General features: G+C 43.1%; 1 protein-coding gene across 1 annotated transcript; it reads left to right on the top strand.

Moving 5' to 3' along the window:
- Positions 1-20725: 20725 nt before the first annotated feature.
- LOC149393465 (uncharacterized) lies at positions 20726-21184 on the top strand. Its single transcript, XM_089618040.1, has one exon. It carries the CDS (start codon positions 20726-20728, stop codon positions 21182-21184), a length of 459 nt encoding a protein of 152 aa, XP_089474166.1.
- The last annotated feature ends 3795 nt before the right edge of the window (positions 21185-24979 follow it).

Here is a 24979-nt window from a genome sequence, read left to right on the forward strand (position 1 = left end):
GCCGAGTGAACTACTGGAAGGTTCACTCGGCCAATGGCCGAGTGAACTGCCTTGGTGGCTGGAGGGTTCACTCGGCCATTGGCCGAGTGAACTGCTGGAAGGTTCACTCGGCCAATGGCCGAGTGAACTACCTTGGTGGCTGGAGGGTTCACTCGGCCAATGGCTGAGTGAACTGCCCAATGACCGAGTGAGCCCTTGACTTGGCCAATGGCCGGGCAAGGCACTTGACTTGGCCATTGGTTTGGGCCGGCCCCTGGTTGGGTCAGGGTTTCGCCGCCCAAGACCTCGCACCAGCCACGTGGGTTGAAGAGATGCCTTTGTCCTCGTCGGCCCTAGACGGGCCGACAACAAACAATGTGTTGCAATAACAACATCGTGACATTGAGACTGCCACCCACATGCTCTACAATCTCCCTGAGATGTTTGAAGGGCAAAGACGTCAAGCAAGGCAAAAAGCAGTCCGACAGTTTATGAACTGTCACATGGAGGCTAGGACTATCGTTAGAGACTTTATGATACTGATCATTAGTCATCTAAATAAAATGGAAATCCTAGGATCTGAGATTGATGGGAAGAATGTCATCGATATGATCTTAGAAACTCTCCCTGCATCTCTTGATACCTCCAAGATGAACTACTCCATAAACAAGCTAGAGTACACTGTTACCAAGCTTATGATGGAACTTCACACTGTTGTAGGTCTCACTAAGAGAAATAGGAATAAAGGAGAGGCACATGCTACTGAGCACAAAGCCTCCGCCTCTGGAACTAAGTAGAGACCTCACAAGGCCGATAAAAAGAACTGTCCTGCCTATCTCAAAGCAAAGGAACATAGTATTGTACTAGTTACCGAAGCATGCTTAGTAGCTGATAATGTATCAACGTGGATTCTTGACTCCGCTGCTACTAACCATATTTGTTGTTCCTTGAATGGTTTCAAGAAAACCAAAAGCTTAGAGGAAGGCGAGTTCTGTTTCAAATGGGGTGATGGGAGCCTGGTGTCTGCGAAGGCTGTGGGATCCGTGACGCTGTCTTTTGAAGACCACACTTTAAACTTGAATAATGTTTATTTTGTTCCTACCTTTGGGAAGAACTTAATATCCGTCGCTCGTCTTCTTGAGCAAGATTATTGTTTAAAGTTCATTAAGAATGGAATTCGTATTTTGTTTCCTGATAATTCTTTTGTCACTGATGCATGTATGAAGAATGCTCTTTTCTACATCTATCCCACTCAACCTTCTCTTTTAGACACCGAAATAGATAATGATCTAATTAGGGAGCCAAAGAGGATCAAACTTTCTGAATCCTCCGATCTAACAAAATCAACATACCTATGGCACTTAAGACTTGGTCATATCAGTCTAGATAGGATTAAGAGACTTGTGAGGGATGGTCCACTCCAAGCCTCTTCAATAGGTTCACTACCTACTTGTGAATCCTGCATAGAAGGAAAAATGACTAAGCGACCTTTCTCCGATAAGGGTCGAAGAGCCACTGAGTTGCTGGAACTAATACATTCTGATATGTGTGGTCCGCTCAGCCAACAGGCACGTGGAGGATACAAATACTTTGTTACCTTCACCGATGATTACTCGCGATATGGTTTTGTCTATTTGCTCAAAAACAAATCCGAGACCTTTAACGTATTTAAGGTCTTTAGGGCTTTAGTGGAAAAGCAAACTGGCAAAGTGATCAAAACCCTTCGATCTGATCGAGGTGGTGAGTATATGTCTGGAGAGTTCGATGACTTTCTTAAAGAAGAAGGTATCGCTTCTCAGCTTACCACACCTGGCACACCTCAACAAAATGGAGTGTCAGAGAGAAGGAACCAAACTCTTATGGAGATGGTTAGATCAATGATGAGTTACTCATCACTCCCTCCTTCCTTTTGGGGATATGCCATCGAAACAGCCGCTTATATTCTGAACCAAGTTCCGTCCAAAACGGTTCCTGGTACTCCTTATGAACGATGGACTGGCCGTAAAGTAAATCTGGGTCACATCCGAATTTGGGGTTGCCCTGCACACGTGCTAAGGCAAAAGACTAGCAAGTTGGCTAGTAGGTCAGAATTGTGCTTGTTTGTGGAATATCCAAAGGAAACCAAGGGTTTCATCTTCTATAGTCCCGAGGACGATAAGACTTTCGTTAGCACGAATGCTCGTTTCCTTGAGGATGACTTTATGAAAGATGCAAAACCTAGAAGCAAAATTGTGCTTGAAGAAAACTTGGGTGAGGAAGCTTCTACCTCATCTGTGAGAACTGTTCTTACCCCAACTGAAACACAGCCTAATTCATCAGAATCTCGTCAAGTAGTACTTCGACGTAGTGGGAAGGCTACTCAAAAGCCTGACAGGTACATGTCCTATGGAGACTCTCTCGTAGCTGTCTCTGACATGGATGATCCTGTTTCCCATAGCCAAGCGATGGCTTGTTCTGAATCAAACCTTTGGCTTGACGCCATGAAAGTTGAAATGCACTCGATGTATGTCAACAAAGTCTGGAAACTTGTAGACCTTCCTGAAGGGATTAAACCCGTAGGGTGTAAGTGGATATACAAGAAGAAAAGGGGTCCTGATGGGAACGTCGAGACGTTCAAAGCATGACTTGTGGCGAAGGGTTATACCCAACAAGAAGGGATTGGCTATGAAGAAACCTTCTCGCCAGTCGCGATGCTTAAATCCATCCGCATACTCCTATCCATAGCTGCAGCTCTCGACTATGAGATCTGGCAAATGGATGTCAAGACAGCCTTCCTGAATGGCAATCTTGACGAGCGCATTTACATGGCTCAACCTTACGGTTTCGTGGAAGAAGGTCAAGAGACCAAGGTTTGTGAGTTGCTTATATCCATTTATGGATTAAAGAAAGCATCTAGGTCATGGAATATTAGATTTGTTGTCAATGGTGCCCACAAGAAGAGTTGTAGTCTTTATTTTGAACATTTGATGTAATAAAGTCTCATGAAGACTCTTGCTTGTAATTGCCTATTCATTCATTAATAAAGTTGAAACGTTCATTCAAACTTCCTTGTCTGAAGCTTTATGATAAAACCATAGTCTTTTAGTCCATAAACAAACTAAACAACGTACGAAGAGACAAATGTAGATTTGCATGAACAAACTCTTCGTAGTTTGCTTAAAACGATATATTCGCAATCTTTGGGTCAAAGGACTATTGACCTCAGTATGATTGTTAGAAGAATCTATGATGTCTGGTTATGAGGCATTGAGAGTTGGAGACTCTATAGTTCTTCTAGGTATCTTCCGAAGGTACTGAATTGACCGGTGCACTTCTAGAGACAATATAAGAACAAACCATTTAACCTCTTATGTCTCGAAGTCACTATGTATGAATTGCATCATGCTTACCTTAATCCTGAAATGAGACATGGCATTTCACACCTTAGTATTCTCATTTGAGAAAGTCAAAGTTCGGACTCACTATGTGATTCCGAACAAGGCCTACACTAAGTTGTGAGTCTGTCATGAGTAACTTTGTGAAGTTCTCATAGATATGGAATTCATGTACAAGATTGCTGAAATGCAATTTATGTCACCTCATGCTTTGTTCCTTGGAGTGTGAATAAATGAACTGGCCAGTGTCCACATTGAGTCCTGACTCTTTTGGATGAAACAATGTGACTTGTTAGCTCCTCGTCAATACATTGTTTCTAACTTATTCACAAGCGACAAAGGAGTTGAGGAAATAACAGCTAGAAGGGTAAAATGGTAATTTAGTAAATCCCGACTAACTGATGACATTCATGAAGGGTAAACATAGATAATATTCAGTGGATCCGCTCATTACAATTAGGTGAATTCTTGAGTAGAAAATAAATTCATTTGAACCGAGAGATTTTCAGTGTCAGCTCTTTAGTGGAGTCAGTTGGCATTAAGCTAAACTTGGAAAAGGTTTGTGAACTTTTGAGTCCAAGTGTTTAGCTAAAGCTTTGTTCATTTGGGTCCATGAGGTCACTGTCACGAATCACATCGATAGGAATAGTTAAACTGGAAGCTAAGTCAAAACAAGAACGAAAATAGTGAAAAGGGTATTTTTGTCTTTTGAGACAAACGATGAAATGAATGTCAATAAATTTTTGACAAGGTCATTTTATGACATGTTTCACTCGGCCATGACTTGATCATTGGGCCTTGTGAATTAATTTCATTTCATAAGAATTTTATTGAAAATTCTTATTGGGCCTTTTTCATGTTGTCATGAACAAATGGAAAAGCTTCTAGAAGCCCATTCTAGAAGGACATAGGCGCCCAACATACCCAACCAAGAGAGAATATTTTGTGCATAAATGTATCAAGATACTTGCCAAAAGAAAAAGAGGAAACAAATTTGCATGAGGATGCTATATGGAATTCGGCCAAGAGAGAGACAAGGCAAGGCATGGAACAAAATAGGAAACTATTCCAAGACTTAATGAAGTCTATTTTGGCCGAGCTTCTCAAGGAAAAGAAAGAGGAAATTGGCTCATTTTATAGAAGAGGAAACTACCTTATTGAAGGTGAGACCTCTCCTATAAATAGGAGCCTCATTCTTCTCATTTTCAATTCATCCAAGTTTTAGAGATTGAGAGCTTCTCTCTCTAGACTTGGCCGCCCCTTCCTCTCTCTCTCTCTCTAGTTTATATTTTCGATTTTTCTTGCTTTGGCACCTAGGTCCTCACTCGACCTAGTGTTTAGCTCTGCGACTTCGAGACTCGTTCCCAAGTCGTAGTGTTTAAAAGTGCCCACTCACTGATTCCTTCTTTTCGAGTGATTTAGTGATAGAAACTTTCGTGGTTGCTCGAGGTGCCGAGGAAAGGAAGAGAGACGTGCTGCGAGGGGAGACGAGCGTTGCAACTTTCCAAAAGCTTCTACAAGGTTCAAGCTTCAAGAAAGGTTAGTAACTTTAATAGCTCATATTAGTTTTTATTTACATGTACATGCTCTTGTCTAGGTTAGTAAAAACTAGTTTTACTTAAAAAGAAAATTTTTAAAATTCCGCCGCTTAACGAAGCGTTAAACTTTTTCTTAAACCCTAGATCGATTCCCAACACTAGTGAAAGATGCAATAACGTGGGACTAAGAGCCGCTCTTGCGACCCTCACTTAAATGTGAGTACTCCAAGGCGTTATTGCTTCGATCATTGCTCAATGAGCTACGTCCGAGAGTGATGCAATGATGGCAAGGCCTCCCCTTGGGGGATTGTTTTTCAAAGCTGATCTTTTGGACTAAGTGGTTGGTTGCACGCTTAGGCTCAATCCCTAGTATCCTCCCTTGAGGCTCTGCGAAAGGATGTGAGTGATCAAACCAATTTACAAGGTGGCTAGTCAAAATAGATGCATTGACATCTTGGCTTAGCATTAATGATGTGTCATTTACTTATAAATGGAGATTTTTTGCGGCCTTCTCTTGAGGGAGTAAATTATCGTTTGGTTTATAACACCTTTGGATTTTACAAAAGTCTTAATGAAACTTAAATCCTAAACCAAAGACTAATCATAAACTTGTTTCAACTTACATAGGCAATATGTCTCTCAACCATCTCTCAATCTTTCTTTCCTCGATCAAACTCGAAAACGAAAACTACGTAGATTCGAAACGTAACCTCGACATAATACCTACCGTTAACAAGCACAAATGGGTACTCACCACCCCGTGTCCTCCTCTGACGAATAATGATTCAACTCAAGAGGACAAAGACGCCTTGGCGGCCTGGCTCTGCTCCGATGAGATTGTGAGGTGCTATATCTTAGCATCAATGAACAATGTGTTGCAACAACAACATCGTGACATCGAGACTGCCGCCGACATGCTCACCAATCTCCATGAGATGTTTGGAGAGCAAAGGCGTCAAACAAGGCTACAAGCAGTCCGACAGTTTATGAACTGTCATATGCAGGCTAGGACTCCTGTTAGAGACTTTATGATACTGATCATTAGTTATCTAAATAAAATGGAAATCCTAGGATCTGAGATTGATGGGAAGAATGTCATAGATGTGATCTTAGAAACTCTCCCCGCATCTCTCGATACCTCCAAGATGAACTTCTCCATTATCAAGCTAGAGTATACTGTTACCAAGCTTATGGAGGAACTTCACACTGCTGTAGGTCTCACTAAGAGAAAGAGGAATCAAGGAGAGGCACATGCTACTGAGCAAAAGGCCTCCGCCTCTGGAACTAAGAACAGACCTTACAAAGCCGATAAAAAGAACTGTCCTGCCTATCTCAAAGCAAAGGAACATAGTATTGTACTAGTTACCGAAGCATGCTTAGTAGCTGATAATGTATCAACGAGGATTCTTGACTCCGCTGCTACTAACCATATTTGTTGTTCCTTGAATGGTTTCGAGAAAACCAAAAGCTTAGAGGAAGGCGAGTTCTGTTTCAAATGGGGTGATGGGAGCCTGGTGTCTGCGAAGGCTGTGGGATCCGCGACGCTGTCTTTTGAAGACCGCACTTTAAACTTGAATAATGTTTATTTTGTTCCTACCTTTGGGAAGAACTTAATATCCGTTGCTCGACTTCTAGAGCAAGATTATTGTTTAAAGTTTATAAATAATGGAATTCGTATTTCTTTTTCTAATTCTTTTGTCACTGATGCATGTATGAAGAATGGTCTTTTTTTACATCTATCCCACTCAACCTTCTCTTTTAGACACCGGAATAGATAACGATCTAATTAGGGAGCCAAAGAGGATCAAACTTTTTGAATCCTCCGATCTAACAAAATCAACATACCTCTGGCACTTAAGACTTGGTCATATCAGTCTAGATAGGATTAAGAGACTTGTGAGGGATGGTCCACTCCAAGCCTCTGCAATAGGTTCACTACCTACTTGTGAATCCTGCATAGAAGGAAAAATGACTAAGCGACCTTTCTCCGATAAGGGTCGAAGAGCCACTGAGTTGCTGGAACTAATACATTCTGATGTATGTGGTCCGCTCAACCAACAGGCACGTGGAGGATACGAATACTTCGTTACCTTCACTGATGATTACTCAAGATATGGGTTTGTCTATTTGCTTAAACACAAATCCGAGACCTTTGACGTATTTAAGGTCTTTAGGGCTTTAGTGGAAAAGCAAACTGGCAAAGTGATCAAAACCCTTCGATCTGATCGAGGTGGTGAGTATATGTCTGGAGAGTTCGATGACTTTCTTAAAGAAGAAGGTATCGCTTCTCAGCTTACCGCACCTGGCACACCTCAACAAAACGGAGTGTCAGAGAGAAGAAACCGAACTCTTATGGAGATGGTTAGATCAATGATGAGTTACTCATCACTCCCGCTTTCCTTTAGGGGATATGCCCTCGAAACAGCCGCCTACATTCTGAACCAAGTTCCGTCCAAAACGGTTCCTGGTACTCCTTATGAACGATGGACTGGCCGTAAAGTGAATCTTGGCCGCATCCGAATTTGGGGTTGCCCTGCACACGTGCTGAGGCAAAAGACTAGCAAGTTGGCTAGTAGGCCAGAATTGTGCCTGTTTGTAGGATATCCGAAGGAAACCAAAGGTTTTACTTTCTATAGTCCCGAGGACGATAAGACTTTCGTTAGCACGAATGCTCGTTTCCTTGAGGAGGACTTTATGAAGGATGCGAAACCTAGAAGCAAAATTGTGCTTGAAGAAAAGTTGGGTGAGGAAGCTTCTACCTCATCTGTAAGAACTGTTCTTACCCCAACTGAAACACAACCTAACTCATCAGAATCTCGTCAAGTAGTACTTAGACGTAGTGGGAGGGCTACTCAAAAGCCTGACAGGTACATGTCTTATGGAGACTCTCTTGTAGCCGTCTCCGACATGGATGACCCTGTTTCCTATAGCCAAGCGATGGCTTGTTCTGAATCAAACCTTTGGCTTGACGCCATGAAAGTTGAAATGCACTCGATGTATGTCAACAAAGTCTGGAAACTTGTAGACCTTCCTGAAGGGATTAAACCCGAAGGGTGTAAGTGGATATACAAGAAGAAAAGGGGTCCTGATGGGAACGTCGAGACGTTCAAAGCACGACTTGTGGCAAAGGGTTATACCCAACAAGAAGGGATTGACTATGAAGAAACCTTCTCGCCAGTCGCGATGCTTAAATCCATCCGCATACTCCTATCCATAGCTGCAGCTCTCGACTATGAGATCTGACAAATGGATGTCAAGACAGCTTTTCTGAATGGCAATCTTGACGAGCGCATTTACATGGCTCAACCAGACGGTTTCGTGGATAAAGGTCAAGAGACCAAGGTTTGTGAGTTGCTTAAATCCATTTATGGACTAAAGCAAGCATCTAGGTCATGGAATATTAGATTCGATGAAACTGTAAAGAGCTTCGGCTTTGAACAGTCAATAGATGAGCCTTGTGTTTACAAGTTAATACACGAAGGCAAAGTTGTGTTTCTGGTACTATATGTCGATGATATACTACTCATTGGTAATGACGTGGGTAAGTTATCTGAGGTTAAGGTCTGGCTAGCAAAGCAATTCGATATGAAGGATCTAGGAGAAGCCGCGTACATTCTGGGAATCCAAATCTTTCGAGATAGGAAAAACCGGACCCTGTCGCTCTCTCAAGCATCTTATATTGATAAGGTGATGGATCGCTTCTCGATGCAAGACTGCAAGAGGGGTCAAACACCCTTTAGGCATGGAGTTTCACTATCTAAGGACCAGTCTCCCAAGACTGCACAAGAGATTGCAAACATGAGGAAGATTCCTTACGCCTCTGCCGTAGGAAGCCTCATGTATGCTATGCTTTGCACTAGACCTGATATATGTTTCGCCGTTGGCGTAGTTAGCCGTTTCCAATCCAACCCTGGACCCGAGCACTGGATTGCTGTTAAGCATGTTCTTAAGTATCTTCGAAGAACTAGGAACTTGATGCTTACATACTCAGGTACTGACCTGACTATGACGGGATATACCGACTCCGATTTTCAAGCGGATAAGGATTCCAGGAAATCCACTTCGGGATCTGTGTTCATCCTTAATGGTGGAGCTGTTGTGTGGAGAAGTATTAAGAAATCTTGCATTGCTGACTCCACAATGGAAGCAGAATATGTGGCTGCTTGTGAAGCATCCAAAGAGGCTGTATGGCTTAGAAAGTTCCTTAAGTATTTGGAAATTGTTCCAAACGTCGACGAGCCCATGACCCTTTATTCTGATAATAGTGGGGCTGTCGCTAACTCAAAGGAACCTAGAAGCCATAAGCGCTCTAAGCATATTGAGAGGAAATACCATTTGATTCGAGAGATCGTGCAGCGCGGAGACGTGGAAGTGAAGAAGATCTCAACGGTGGACAACCTCGCAGATCCATTCACCAAGGCCCTAGCGAACAAGGTCTTCGACCAACATCGTGAGGGATTAGGCATGAAGGACTACACACACCTTCTTTGAGTCAAGTGGGAGTTTGTTGTCAATGGTGCCCACAAGAAGAGTTGTAGTCTTTATTTTGAACATTTGATGTAATAAAGTCTCATGAAGACTCTTGCTTGTAATTGCCTATTCATTCATTAATAAAGTTGAAACGTTCATTCAAACTTCCTTGTCTGAAGCTTTATGATAAAACCATAGTCTTTTAGTCCATAAACAAACTAAACAACTTACGAAGAGACAAATGTAGATTTGCATGAACAAACTCTTCGTAGTTTGCTTAAAACGATATATTCGCAATCTTCGGGTCAAAGGACTATTGACCTCAGTATGATTGTTAGAAGAATCTATGATGTCTGGTTATGAGGCATTGAGAGTTGGAGACTCTATAGTTCTTCTAGGTATCTTCCGAAGGTATTGAATTGACCAGTGCACTTCTAGAGACAAGATAAGAACAAACCATTTAACCTCTTATGTCTCGAAGTCACTACGTATGAATTGCATCGTGCTTACCTTAATCCTGAAATGAGACATGCCATTTCACACCTTACGTATTCTCATTTGAGAAAGTCAGAGTTCGGACTCACTATGTGATTCCGAACAAGGCCTATTGGTGAAGTACTAAGTTGTGAGAATGTCATGAGTAACTTTGTGAAGTTCTCATAGATATGGAATTCATGTACAAGATTGCTGAAATGCAGTGTATATCACCTCATGCTTTGTTGCTTGGAGTGTGAATAAATGAACTGGCCAGTGTCCAAATTGAGTCTTGACTCTTTTGGATGAAACAATGTGACTTGTTAGCTCCTCGTCAATACATTGTTTCTAACTTATTCACAAGCGACAAAGGAGTTGAGGAAATAACAGCTAGAAGGGTAAAATGGTAATTTTGTAAATGCCGACTAGCTGATGATATTCATGAAGGGTAAACACTGATAATATTCCGTGGATCCACTCATTACAATTAGGTTGAATTCTTGAGTAGAAAATAAATTCATTTGAACCGAGAGATTTTCAGTGTCAACTCTTTAGTGGAGTCAGTTGACATTAAGCTAAACTTGGAAAATGTTTGTGAACTTTTGAGTCCAAGTATTTAGCTCAAGCTTTGTTCATTTGGATCCATGAGGTCACTGTCACGAATCACATCGAGTAGGAATAGTTAATTTGGAAGCTAAGTCAAAACAAGAACGAAAATTGTCAAAATGGTATTTTTTTCTTTTGAGACATAGGATGAAATGAATGTCAATAAATTTTTTGACAAGGTCATTTGATGAGTTAATAACACTCGGCCATGACTTGATCATTGGGCCTTGTGGATTAATTTCATTTCATAAGAATTTTATTGAAAATTCTTAATGGGTTTTTTTTCATGTTGTCATGAACAATTGAAGAAGCTTCTAGAAGCTCCTTCTAGAGTTGAAATGGGCGCCTACTACCCAAGAGAAAGAGAGAATATTTTGTGCATAAATGTATCTAGATACTTGCCAAAAGAAAAAGAGGAAACAAATCTCCTCCAAAGAGGAAAGCATAGGGGCGGCCAAGTAGAGTCAAGGCATGGCAAGGAACAAAAAAGGAAACAAATCCAAGCTTTCTAGAAGGCTGCCTTGGCCGAGTATCTCATAGAGGAAAAGAGGAAATTGGCTCATGAATATGTGATATTCTATAGAATAGGAAACTACCTTATTGAAGGTGAGACCTCTCCTATAAATAGGAGCCTCATTCTTCTCATTTTTCTCGTTCCACATAAGTTAGAGATTGAGAGCTTCTCTCTCTAGACCTTGTGGTGGCCGACTTCTCCTCTCTCTCTCTCTCTCTCTCTCTCTCTCTCTCTCTAGTTTTCTTTCGTTTTTGTTTTGGCACCTAGGTCTTCATTCGACCTATTGTTTAGCTCTGCGACTTCAAGACTCATTCTTAAGTCGTAGTGTTTAAAAGTGCCCACTCTCTAATTCCTTTTCTCTCGAGTGATTTAGTGATAGAAACTTTCGTGGTTGCTCGAGTTGCCGAGGAAGCAAGAGAGACGTGCTGCGAGGGGAGATGAACGTTGCAACCTTTTTCCAAAAGCTTCTCAACGTTCAAGCGTCTAAAAAGGTTAGTAAACTTCTATGCTCATAATATTTTTATTTATATGTACTTGCTCTTTGTCTAGGTTAGTAAAATTTGTTTTACTTGTAAACGAAATTTTTTAAAATTCCGCCACTTAACGAAGCGTTAAACTTTTTCTTAAACCCTAGATCAATTCCAACAAATGGTATCAGAGCTATGGTCAAAGATATGCATGTACATGTATTTAAAAATTATGAGCTTGAAAATCGTTTTCGAAAGTTTACTAATTTTGTGACAAGTTAGAATTGTTTTCTTAGTTTTTTTTTTAATTTATTGCTCTTGCCTTTATATTAAAAATCATGTTGTTTTTCTATGAGTTTGGGATGTTATTAAAACACATTAGAATCAGTTCTAAAAGTTTTTAATTTTTTATATTGAAAAACGTGTTTTAAAGGTTTGAGAAAATTTCGAGTAATTTTGTTACTAGTTATATTGTCTTGCTAGTTTCTTTTATTTACTTGAATCATTTTATGCATGTTGTTATTTCTTTTATATCATGTTATTACCTTGCTAATAAAACACAAATAAAAGCTTTAACAACATCCTAAAACGTTCCCTTACACTCGATATTTTTTCGCACCTAAAAAGGACCTAGCTTTAATTATTTCCCTTCCTAGTTCAAGGGACATTCACAGCTAAGGGACGACTTGGGATACTAAGTGTGACACGCTCGAGCCGAAGTGAGACCACTTGGTCCGGCCTTGGGTCTAACCACTTTGGGCTCCTAAATAGTTGTCCGAAAACGAGCGACAACACGTTGTGCGCCGTTCTTTGTGCGCCGTGCGCCTCCACTTGACGGCGCGCGTGCCCCTAGTCCCACATGGACGAAAAAGGGACCTTCTAAGGCCCTCAAACACCTATAAATACCCCCTCTCATTGAGGGGAAAGCCATCCCATTCATTCTCAAGGAACTTGAGACTTCTCTCTGCTTCTCTGGCTGCCATCCTTGGTCTGAAGCGGATTCTCCTCGATTTCTCGTTCTCAGAGATTCTGAAGCGCTTTCCGGGGACTCCCGAGTGCCACCTCTCTTGATGGAATGATTAATCTTGAGCCCACGAGTGCTCTAACGGTTTTCGACTGAAAATCCCCTACGCGTCTAGCACCCTAGACGCGTCCACCATTTCTGACAAGAAATCGCCTACGCGTCCGGAATCTCCGCCACAACAAGGAACTTTTGACTTAGAGTCTTCCACGTCTCCGAAAGAGAGAAAACACATATTCTATCTCGTGCTCGCGATCTCCGAAGTTCTGATATGTCGCCGAGGACTCCTCCGCGCACCGTCTCCTTCGTCGAGTACGCTTCTCCATTAAGGCTCCGCGCCTCACACTGCGTTACATACGCCTTGAACTACGTTCTGACCTGATCCCACACACGGGTACGTAGGCAGCCGACACATAAGGTACGATCACTCCCCCTCCTCACCCCTTCTCTCCTCTGAGAAGTGGGTTGATCGGAGAAAACCTAGCTCGAGACTTTCGAGTTCACACTTTTGGCCCGGGTGCGATCACTTGGTCCGGCCTTGGATCGAACCGCCGGAGGTATTCAATAGTTGTTCATTTTCGTGCGACAACAATGAATATTGGTATTGAATAGAGAAGAGAAAACTACCTTTTCAAGGTAATCCTCCTCCTATAAATACCCCACCTCATTCACAATTCACAACACATAATTTTGGGATTGAGAGCTTCTCTCTCTAAGTTGTAGCCGCCCACCCTCTCTCTCTATCTCTTCTTGTCTCTTTTGTTTTGGCACCTAGGTCCTCATTAGACCCAACGTTCTGTTTTCCCTCTTTGGCTCATAGACTAGTTCTCGAGTCATAGTGTTTAAAAGTGCTCACACACTAAGTCCTAACCATGCTCAAAGACTCTAGTGGTAGAAACTTTCGTGGTTACTCACAAGTTCAAGAAGACTAGTGGGAGAGGCGAGTTGCGTGGGAAGACGAGCGTTTCAACCTTTCCTAAGGCTTCTCAACGTTCAAGCTCCATTCAAGGTTGGTACTGAGTAAAAACTAAATGTAGTTTTAAAATTTTAAATTATACGCTCATGCACTTTGTCTAGGTTGTAAACACGTTTTACGAGTTTTTAAAGAAATTTTTTATATTTCGCCGCTTGCTAGAAGCAATAAAGACCGCGTTTTGTGAAAAAGGTCGTCTTGATCTTTGGGCAGGATTTGTTGAGATCTTTGTAGTCTATATGGGGTGCTCCGCCTCCGTGATGAAGTCGGTGGCGAGGAGTTTATCAACTTCCTCTCCAATGGCTTGGTACCTCTCGCCGCTGAATGCTTGCCTTGGCTGCACGCGCTCTGTTACTCTCTTTTCATTGTTGAGGTTGTGCACCATCACCTCGGGGTCAATCCCAGGCATGTCGGTAGGTGTCCACGCGAAGACATCCTTATACTCACGGAGAAAAGCCACAAGTTGGAGCTAGATCTCGGCTGAGAGTTGGGCGCCAATCTTGACAACTTGGTCAGGTTTAGCATCATCCAACATGACGGGAATGAAGTCGACAAGTGTCTCCACCTTTCGACATTCTATGTCGTCCCTCTGGTCCAGCTCCCCGAAGGTGCCTCCTTCCTTCAGCTTACATGGGAACTTGTCTCCAAGTTGGAAGATGGTGCCCACCATCTTCCATTTCTCTTTGCCATCCACCCCTTGAACGTAGCACATCCCCACCATAGACTAGACTCCTAGCATTGCGGCGATCCCTTTCTCTGTTGGAAACTTCATCATGAGGTGATAAATAGAAGTGATGACTTTCAAACGATTAAAGGTGGGGCGGCCAATGATAATGTTGTAAGCGGAGAGTTGGTCCACTACCAGGAATGGCATGATGTGGGTGACTTCGATCCCTCCAGGAGTCCTGAAAGTGACGGGGAGGTCAATGGTCCCCTCGGTCATGACACTTTCCCCGTAGAAGCGAAAAAGCGGGGTCGAGATCGGAGTCGGCCTTAGTCCGGCCAGCTTCATCTAGTCTATGGCTGATTTGAAGATGATGTCGGCCGAGCTACCATTATCAATCAAGATTCTCCAGACTAGGACTTTTGCGGTCGGTGCTGAGACGACGATCGCGTCGTTGTGCGGGTGTAGAACATTGACTCGAAAGGAGAAAGGGGCGGGCCCTCGTATGTGAGGTTGACGTGATGAGCTATCTTTTCACGAGAGTCCGCCTGTAGATACTTCTTCCATTGAGTACTCGAATCCCTGAGTTCGGGGCCTCCCATTATTGAGCCCATGATGTCCATTTGTGAGCTCTCTGGTTCATTATTTGCTGCATGGTCTATAACGGTGACCGTCGCTGGGCCATTCTTTTCATGCCGCGGGCGCTCTCCAGACGCGGTCGCCGTTCTGATTTTTCAAAGGACATATTCTTTGAGCTTCCCATCTTGGATGAGGGCCTCGATCTGGCATTTAAGTTGTTAAGATTTTGACTTAACATGCCCATGATCCTGATGGTACTCACAAAACTTGTTTTGATCCCGCGTTGCGGGATCCTTGCAAGGCCTGGATCCGCTCAGGTAGAGTGTTAAGCAGGGTGAATGTTGAGAATTTGCGGAAGCTGTCGGCTAGGGGTGGCCTCGGCCCAGGGAATAAGCGACTGTTAGGGGTCTAGCCTCCACTGTGCCTCCTCTTTCGAGGCTCAAGGCGATCCTCATCTCGATTGTCTAGATGCCGACTGCTTTGACCTCCCGCTTTTCGGCCATCCAGGTAGTCCTGGATTCCCATGTAAGTGCGGGTTCGCGCCATGAGCTCCGCCATGTCCATCGCGACCTTGCCAAATATGGATTTAAGGAAGTCGCTCCTGCAAGCCCCCTCGGTGATAGCGGTGATTCCGTCCTTATCGTCGAACCCCTCGACCTTATGATATTCCTCGGTGAATTAGGTGAGGTACTGCCTCAAGGTCTCGCCACTCTCTAGTCAAATGGACAAGAGGTACGTCTTTGATTTCTTCTGGGCCACAAGCATGGCGAACCGAGCGAGGAATGCCTCTCGAAGGGCTCGGAAGGAATGGATGCTACCCGGACCCGGTGAGGGTCAGGCTGAACGCATGGCACAGGGCAGCGTCAGGTTAACCTTGCATGGTCATCCATGTCTCATAATGTTGGATGTGGAAGTTCGGGTCGGTAGGTCATCGTACGGAGGAACCGAGGGTAGCTTAAAATTCCCAGCACATGGATGTGCCAGGATTTGGGCGGCGAATGGTGACTATGATTCCTCTATGCCGCCATATAGTCTTTGGCCCCCCGACCCTGACTTCATCATCACGATGATTTGGTTTTGGAGGCTCGTGATCATAGTGACCATGTCAAGCCCATTTGCTGGGTTGACAGTTAAGGCCACGGGGGTCACCTGTCGGCGCTCATCGGACGCTTGGTCCACGGCGTTGACTGGAGGGTGACCTAGCATGGTGGCGCCTAGAGCGTTTGGGAGTTCATCTGCTATCGGCGGTCCTCGCCTCTGAAATTCCTTTTAGCAGTTAGGTGCTATCTAAGGTCCCCACTAACTGTTTTTCGGGGAGGCATGACCCTACCGAGCCTTTCGGCGTTCCTCTCGACTGTCGGCCCCGTTGTCGCCATGGGTAACTCTATCTCCAACGGGGGGTCATATCCGACCTCCCCTCGAGGCCGAGGCGCATGCCCCCGAGAATGACTAGAGTATGACTAGAGTACATGTATGACTAGACTCGGTCTCGTTTGTCCTCGACTCTCCCTCGTAATTGGGGTCCGTATCGTTATGGTTATAGTAATCCTTGACGTCGTAGCCGAGGAGTTTGGCAATGAGAGTACCGTCAACCACCGGCCAATCGAGGAGCTCGGCGAGTCTCCGAGCCGTATCCTCACGGAGGGTGTCATCCGTGGCGACGGCCGGTTTGAGGGGCTGGTTCTCATTGTCATGAGACTATTGCTCTCCTACGCGATGTGCCAAGTTTCTCAGGCCGTACCTCGAGCTAGTCGCTCAGGTAGCCGCTGCAGGAGAGGGTAAGTGACTCATCAGTCAAAGTTTTGCCGACTAAAGTAGAAGATGAAAGAGGTGAGGGAACGTGCCGTCAAGTGGGGAAGTCCTCTCCTTCTAGCACCAAAATGTTATCGCAGTTTTTCGGACAACTATTTAGGAGCCCCAAACGGTTTGACCCAAGGCCAGACCAAGTGGTCGCGTTAGGACTCGAGCGTCATGAACTCGGTGTCCCAAGTTCTCCCTAGCTGTAGATGGTATCTGAGCTCGTCCTTGTAATTGAAAGGGATGGGTAAATGAAGAACTACAAATGGGAAAATAGAGGTGTTGCCTCTGTTTACCTCTCTCACGCTCAACATTAGTATGAGTGAGGGGAAAGAAAGGTGTTTAGGGGTTAGAGGCCAAAGATGAGTGAAACGAGTGACTCGGGAGTTCGACAGTGTCTCAGGACTCAAAAATGGATTACCTTCTGCAGAGAACCAAGGTCCCTATTTATAAGGAGCAAGGGATGCTTAGGTGAGATGGGTGGTAGAGCGAGTCCATGGCCGAGTGAGATGGATGGTCGGGGGAACTCTACGGCCGGCTGGAATGGACGGCCAAGTGAACTCCATGGCCGGTTGGAATGGACGGCCGAGTGAACTCCGTGGCCGGCTGGAATGGACGGCCGAGTGAACTCCGTGGCCGGCTGGAATGGACGGCCAAGTAAACTCCATGGTCGGCTGGAATGGATGGAAAAGTGAACTCCTATGGCCAGCTGGAATGGACAGCCGAGTGAACTCCATTGCCGGCTAGAATGGACAGCCGAGTGAACTCCATGGCTGGCTGTAATGGACAACCGGCTGGATGGGTAGCCAGCTACGATGGACGGCCGGCTGGGATGAACGGTTGGCTCGGATGGATATCCAGCTGGGATGGGCAGCCACGTGAGCCCATGGCCGAGTGAGCCTGTGGCCGGCCGACTGATGGCCGTGTGGGTCGTTATGACGGTTTTGCCTTTGCCGGTCCGGGATGGGCCAACAACATTAATGGTTAAGTGTTTTAATTTTCGAGTTGATTTCGATATAAATCGTTAAGAATTATGTTCTTATTATTAAACTCATTGATTATTTGATTAATTATTAATATCCTTATTTGAATTTACGTATACAAACCGAGTTCGACTATAAGTCCGACTCTTTTGTATCAAAAAAGAATATCAACGAGAAATATTTTAATTATGCAAGAAAGGAAAGAAAGATTCGAGTACGGACCGAGGGTTCGATTATTTTGTAAATGTTTTTTTAAATTGAATCCAAAATCTATTTTCGAAATGGCTGGACATTTAATGTAATTGACTTAGTTTATTTTAAATGAAAATGTTTTACGTTATTTGTTTACATTCTCAAATATCTATAACTTTTCAATAAAAAAAGAGACAAGTAAAAAACTGTTTTTAAAGCTTATTTGAGAATGACTTTCAGAAACTTAAAGTCTTTCAAAATCCGAAACAAAAGGCCTTGTTTAGTTTATGCGTCGTGTGAAGTTTATGAAGTTTTGAAGGTGTTTGCTTGAGTTATTTTTAAATAATTCATGTTATCTAGCAATTGTTAGCTAGTGTTTCTTTTCATGCTCGTTTCCTTAGTTTCGACTCTCGAGAATCTATTAAAAGCGATGGTCTTTGCCCATTCATAAAGAATAGATAGTCGAATGCTATAGGACGTTCTTAAGTTGTTTTCTATGTCTTTGTTTTGTTCAAATGTTCGATGTGCTGTTGTTTGAGACAGTCTTAGTAGCGCAGTTAGGAGAACGTTTTGGATACATTCTTAGTGAGTTTTCTTTTCAGTAGGAGTATGTACGTTAGTATATCGATAGATGAGATACTAAGTACGCTAGATGTTCAATCATTCTCTTCCACAGATAATAGTCCAAATTACTCCGAGTTAACAGCGAGCGTGAAGAGCTTAAGTGGACTAGGTTATACGTGAAGTTAAGAAGAACCCTTTTGTCTGGAAGAGAAGATTTCAGGATCCAAAAAAATCGTTATCCGGGTAAGTGGATTTTAGGCACCTACAATATCAAGAAATATTATATATATATATATACATATATTGTACATACATATTTATGTGCTTTCTAGTAAGCAATAGTAGGATGAGCCAAAAGATAAGTCACTATTAAGATTAAGGGCTTTAAGCCACTAATGAATTGAGAAACTGATTTAGTCCGACTAACAAAAATGGCTAGAGGAGATTAGGGACCCAAGCCTTTGTTATATGTGTTATCGGTCATTTTTGGAAAACCAAAACATCGAGAAGGCACGCCGCTCAAGGGGCCGATGGTCAGGTCAGAGGTCTTATATGGTGGCAAGCCTTCTGCCACGAGTCGACTGACAAGTCCTCGTGTCAAACTTTCTGTTTGTAGAGTCAAGTCGTTCTCCTCGAGTCGAGCCTTTCTCCTCAAGTCGAGTCCTCCTCCTCGAGTCGAGATAACTTCTCGAGTATAATTTCGTGTCCACGAGTCGATTGACGAGTCCTTGTGTCGACCCTAATTCCTCGAGTAGAGACTGTTATATTTCACTTGACATCCATGAAATCCCGAGCCCAGAAGGCCCAATGGGCCAGATCATCGAAGAACACTAAGGCCCACAAACGGCCGACAAGACGGGCCGCGCACCACGTGCCCCTCAAGGAAAGCACGCGCGCGCTCCTCAAAAAAGGACACGCGCCGCGCCAGGTAGGTGTGCACCGCGCTTGGCAGGTGCGCGCCACGCCAAGTAAGCAGGGCACGCGTGTGCGGTCTTGGAAGAGAGGCGTGTAGAAAATAGGAAATTAGTTATGTAATATTCTTTAATTAATACTGTAAATACTCGAAGATTAGAATTAGTCTAGGGTTAGTTAGTTTCCTATTTTAGTTCCTATCTTTCCTCTTTTTTAGGATCTTTTGTATCTATATATTTCGGTCTTCAAGGCTAAGATCAATAAGATTTTTTTTCATTCTCTGAAACTTACATGGTATCAGAGCAGCCGAAACACAATCCTAACCTAGTCGAAAAAATTCTGACCTAATTCTCAAAATGGAGAAGACTCTTCTAACCACCTCGAAAAAACCATCACCTATTACTGGTAAGTCCTCTCACACGTCTATGCACATCACAGTGCATCGGTTGAATGGTAGCAATTGTTATCGGCCCGACCCCGATCGCGGCCAATCAAAGGCAAAACAGCAATCAGACTTGCCCCGGCCATTGATCGGCCCGTGGGCCGGCTCGGCCAAGGGCCGGCCCAATAGCCTCGGCCCAAGACCGAGCTCGGCTATCCATGGCCATCAGCCCGATGGCCTCGGCCTCATGAGCTCGACCTCCGCTCGGCCTTGTGAGCTCGATCTCTTCTCGGCCTCATAAACTCGACCTCGGCCTCACGAGCTCGACCTCGGCCTCACGAGCTCGACCTCGGCCTCACGAGCTCGACCTCGGCCTCACGAGCTCGACCTCGGCCTCACGAGCTCGACCTCGGCCTCACGAGCTCGACCTTGGCCTCACGAGCTTGACCTCGGCCTCATAAACTCGACCTCGGCCTCACGAGCTCGGCTATCCTCGGCCATCCTATGCTATCCTCGGCCGAGCCTATGCTATCCTCGGCCAATGGCCGAGCCTATGTTATCCTCGGCCAATGGCCGAGCCTATGCTATCCTCGGCCATCCTATGCTATCCTCGGCCGAGCCTATGCTATCCTCGGCCAATGGCCGAACCTATGTTATCCTCGGCTAATGGCCAAGCCTATGCTATCCTCGGCCAAGGGGCCCACCAATGACCCCTTGGTCGCCTATAAAAACAAGAGGCCCACCCTCTTCAAAAGGTAATCCATTCATGAGTACTGAAACGCTGCCGAACTCACCTCTCGCTCGTTTCTCTCAAGTCTCGGCCCTTAAACACCTAAACCCTCTATTATCCACCTCAATCCCACTAATGTTGAGCGTCGGAGAGGTAAACAGAGGCACCCCCTCTGTTTTCCCTTTGTAGTTCACGTGTTCTTTCTTCCTCTTCAGGTGCTTGGACGAACTCAAGGAACATTCACAGCTAAGGGAAGGCTCGGGATACCAAGTCCGACACGCTCGAGCCCGAACACGACCACTTGGTCCGGCCTCGGGTCGAACCGTTCGGGGCTCCTAAATCGTTGTCCGAAAACGAGCGACAACAGCAATTACCTTGAGTGGTCTCAGTCAGTAAAACTCGCCATAGATGGAAGAGGGAAACTAGGGTATCTCACCGGAGAAGTGAAGGCACCAAAGGAAAGCGACGATGGCTACAACCACTAGAGATCGGAGAACTCACTCGTGATGACGTGGCTTCTCAATTCCATGGATAGTGCAATCACCAAACCGCACTTGTTTATGAAAACTGCCAAAGAAGTCTGGGAATTTGTGAAGGAAATCTACTTGGATTTGGAGAATTTCTCTCAGATTTTCGAGCTAAACACCAAACTTTTGCAGTCAAGGCAGGGAAGCAGGTCAGTGACGGTTTATTACAATGAGATGCTGGCAATTTGGCAGGAACTCGATCAGTGTCACGACGAAGAGTGGGAAAGCCCGGCTGACTACTCTCGGTTCAAGACACGTGAAGAGAATGACCGAGTCTTCATGTTCCTCGCTGGGGTCAATCAGGTACTTGACGAGGTAAAAGGGAGGATTCTAGAAAGAAGACCACTACCATCCATCCGAGAGGTGTTTTCCGAGATCAGGCTAGAGGAGAACCGCCGGAAGATATTCTTATCAAAGCATGATTCATCGTCTACGTAGACGATATCATTCTCACCGGAGATGAATCAATGATTTGAGAATGGCAATCTTTCCAAACAAAGCGAAAATCTGGAAAATATTCTTGAGTCTAATGAACCGAATGAAAATCAGGAAATAAATGAGCAGATCAATGAAAATCTCGAAAATATTGAGCTATGTGACAAAATATCAGAAAATCAGCCAAGTATAAATGATGAATCTCAAATAGAAATGTATAATAATCGGGCAAGTTTTCTATTTGACAAGACCTATAAGAGGAAGTTTCCAAACCAAGATGTAGAACCGGTCACAATACCTACATGTCAAGATTCAGAACTGGCGCCAGATCCTGAAAATGGTAAGGAAATTCCTGACTCTGATCTTCCTATCGCACTCAGAAAAGAAAAAAGCGCTTGTGGAAAATACCCTACCTCTGCCTATATTTCATATTCTAACCTATCCACTTCATACACTGCCTTTATTACAAATATGTCAATTGTGGTTGTTCCAAGTAGTATTCAGGAAGCTCTATCTCAACTTGAGTGGAAGAAGGCTGTGCATGAGGAGATGGAAGCTCTTGAGAAGAATCAGACGTGGTTAATTCAAGAATTTCCTAAAGGAAAACCCATTGTCAGCTGCAAATGTGTTTTCACTATGAAGTTCAAATCTGACGGCACTCTTGAACGATACAAAGCAAGGCTCGTAGCAAAGGGATTCTAACAAACTTTCGGGATTGATTACACTGAAACATTTGTCCCAGTGGCTAAATTCAATGCTGTGAGAATCTTGATTTCTATTAATGCTGTAAACCTTGACTGGACTCTCAGACAATTCGATGTGAAGAATGCTTTCCTTAACGGGAAACTAGAAGAAGAGGTGTATATGCAGCCTCCTCCCGGGTTTGATGACAAATTCGAGTCAAGAATATGCAAGCTAGAGAAGGCACTATACGGACTCAAGCAATCACCTCGAGCATGGTTTGAGCGGTTCACTCAGTTCGTCAAGGGACAACACTACTGCCAAGACCAGTCCAATCACACTGTCTTCACCAAATTCTCGAAGGACGGAAAGATTGCCATTCTCATCATCTACGTAGAGGATATCATTCTCACCGGAGATCATCATGAGGAGTTGGTGTTGTCAATGGTGCCCACAAGAAGAGTAGTAGTGTCTATTTATGTACATTTGATGTCATATAGTCTTACGAAGACTCTTGCTTGTAATTGCTTATTCATTAATAAAGTTGAAACGTTCATTCATTCTTTCTTTGTTTGAAGCTTTATGATAAAACCTTAGTCTTTTAGTCCATAAACAAACTAAACAACTTACGAAGAGACAAATGTAGATTTGCATGAACAAACTCTTCGTAGTTTGCTTAAAACGATATATTCGCAATCTTAGGGTCAAAGGACTATTGACCTTAGTATGATTGTTAGAAGAATCTATGATGTCTGGTTATGAGGCATTGAGAGTTGGGGACTCTATAGTTCTTCTAGGTATCTTCCGAAGGTACTGAATTGACCAGTGCACTTCTAGAGACAATATAAGAACAAACCATTTAACCTCTTATGTCTCGAAGTCACTATGTATGAATTGCATCATGCTTACCTTAATCCTGAAATGAGACATGCCATTTCACACCTTAGTATTCTCATTTGAGAAAGTCAAAGTTCGGACTCACTATGTGATTCCGAACAAGGCCTATTGGTGAAGTACTAAGTTGTGAGTATGTCATGAGTAACTTTGTGAAGTTCTCATAGATATGGAATTCATGTACAAGATTGCTGAAATGCAATGTATGTCACCTCATGCTTTGTTCCTTGGAGTGTGAATAAATGAACTGGCCAGTGTCCAAATTGAGTCCTGACTCTTTTGGATGAAACAATGTGACTTGTTAGCTCCTCGTCAATACATTGTTTCTAACTTATTCACAAGCGACAAAGGAGTTGAGGAAATAACAGCTAGAAGGGTAAAATGGTAATTTAGTAAATCCCGACTAGCTGATGACATTCATGAAGGGTAAACATAGATAATATTCAGTGGATCCGCTCATCATAATTAGGTCGAATTCTTGAGTAGAAAATAAATTCATTTGAACCGAGAGTTTTTCAGTGTCAGCTCTTTAGTGGAGTCAGTTGGCATTAAGCTAAACTTGGAAAAGGTTTGTGAACTTTTGAGTCCAAGTGTTTAGCTCAAGCTTTGTTCATTTGGGTCCATGAGGTCACTGTCACGAATCACATCGATAGGAATAGTTAAACTGGAAGCTAAGTCAAAACAAGAACGAAAATAGTTAAAAGGGTATTTTTGTCTTTTGAGACAAAGGATGAAATGAATGTCAATAAATTTTTTGACAAGGTCATTTGATGACAAATGAAACTTAAAACACTCAGCCATTAATAGTTTATTGGGCCTTGAGGATTAATTTCATTTCATAGAATTTTACTTGAAAATTCTTAACGGGCTTTTCTTATGTTGTCATGAACAAATGAAGAAACATCTAGAAGCTCCTTCTAGAAGCTCAAATTTCGTCCAACCCAAGGAAAATAAGGCTGAATTTCGTTCATGCCATAGTGGGAAAGAGAGTTTATTTTGTGCATTGATGTATGAAGATACTTGCCAAAAGAAAAAGAGGAAACAAATTTCCTTAAGAAGGAAAGTGCATTTTCGGCCAACTAAGAGGAAATCAAATGAGGAAACAAATCCTAAGCCTTCATGAGGCATGTTGGACGTGCAAGGCAATAGGAAAAGAGGAAACTACCTTTTGAAGGTAATCCTCCTCCTATAAATAGGAGCCTCATTCCTCACATTTCATTCATCCAAGTTTAAGAGATTTGAGAGACTCTCTCTCTAGAACTTGTGGCCGAAAATCCTCTCTCTCTCTCTCTCTAGTTTATTTTCGATTTTTCTTGTTTTGGCACCTAGGTCATCACTCGACCTAGTGTTTAGCTCTGCGACTTCGAGACTCGTTCTTAAGTCGTAGAGTTTAAAAGTGCCCACTCACTGATTCCTTCTTTTCGAGTGATTTAGTGATAGAAACTTTCGTGGTTGCTCGAGGTGCCGAGGAAAGAAAGAGAGACGTGCTGCGAGGGGAGACGAGCGTTGAAAACTTTCCAAAAGCTTCTTCAAAGTTCAAGCTTCAAGAAAGGTTAGTAAACTCTTAGCTCATATTGGTTTTTAATTACATGTACTTGCTTCTTTGTCTAGGTTAGTAAAAACTGTTTTTACTTGAAAAGAAATTTTTTAAAATTCCGCCGCTTCCCGAAGCGTTTAATCTTTTTCTTAAACCCTAGATCAATTCCAACAAATGGTATCAGAGCTATGGTCAAAGATTAGCATGTACATGTTTTTAAAATTATGAGCTTGAAAATCGTTTTCGAAAGTTTACTAATTTTGTGACAAGTTAGAATTGTAATCTTAGATTTTTTTTTTTAATTTAATGCTCTTGTCTTTAAATTAAAAAACATGTTGATTTTCTATGAGTTTGGGATGTTTTTAAAACACATTAGAATCACTTCTAAAAGTTTTTAATTTTTTATATTGAAAAACGTGTTTTAAAGGTTTGAGAAATTTCGGTAAATTTTGTGACTAGTTACTTTGTCTTTCTAGTTTCTTTTATTTACCGTATTCGTTTTATGCTTGTTGTTATTTCTTTTATGCCTTGTTATTAGCTTGCTAATAAAACACAAATAAAAGCTTTAAAAACCTTCATAAAACGTTCCGTTACACTCGATTCTTTTTCGCATTTAAAAAGGACCAAGCTTTAATTTATTTCTTTTTCTTCGAGCTGGAGTAAACCCGCATTAAAAGTGGCTTAAC

The sequence above is a fragment of the Urtica dioica genome, chromosome 6 (genome assembly GCF_054948205.1).
Source record: "Urtica dioica subsp. dioica isolate 48M chromosome 6, U.dioica_male_clone48M_v1_H2, whole genome shotgun sequence".
In the NCBI taxonomy this organism is placed as follows: Eukaryota; Viridiplantae; Streptophyta; class Magnoliopsida; order Rosales; family Urticaceae; genus Urtica; species Urtica dioica.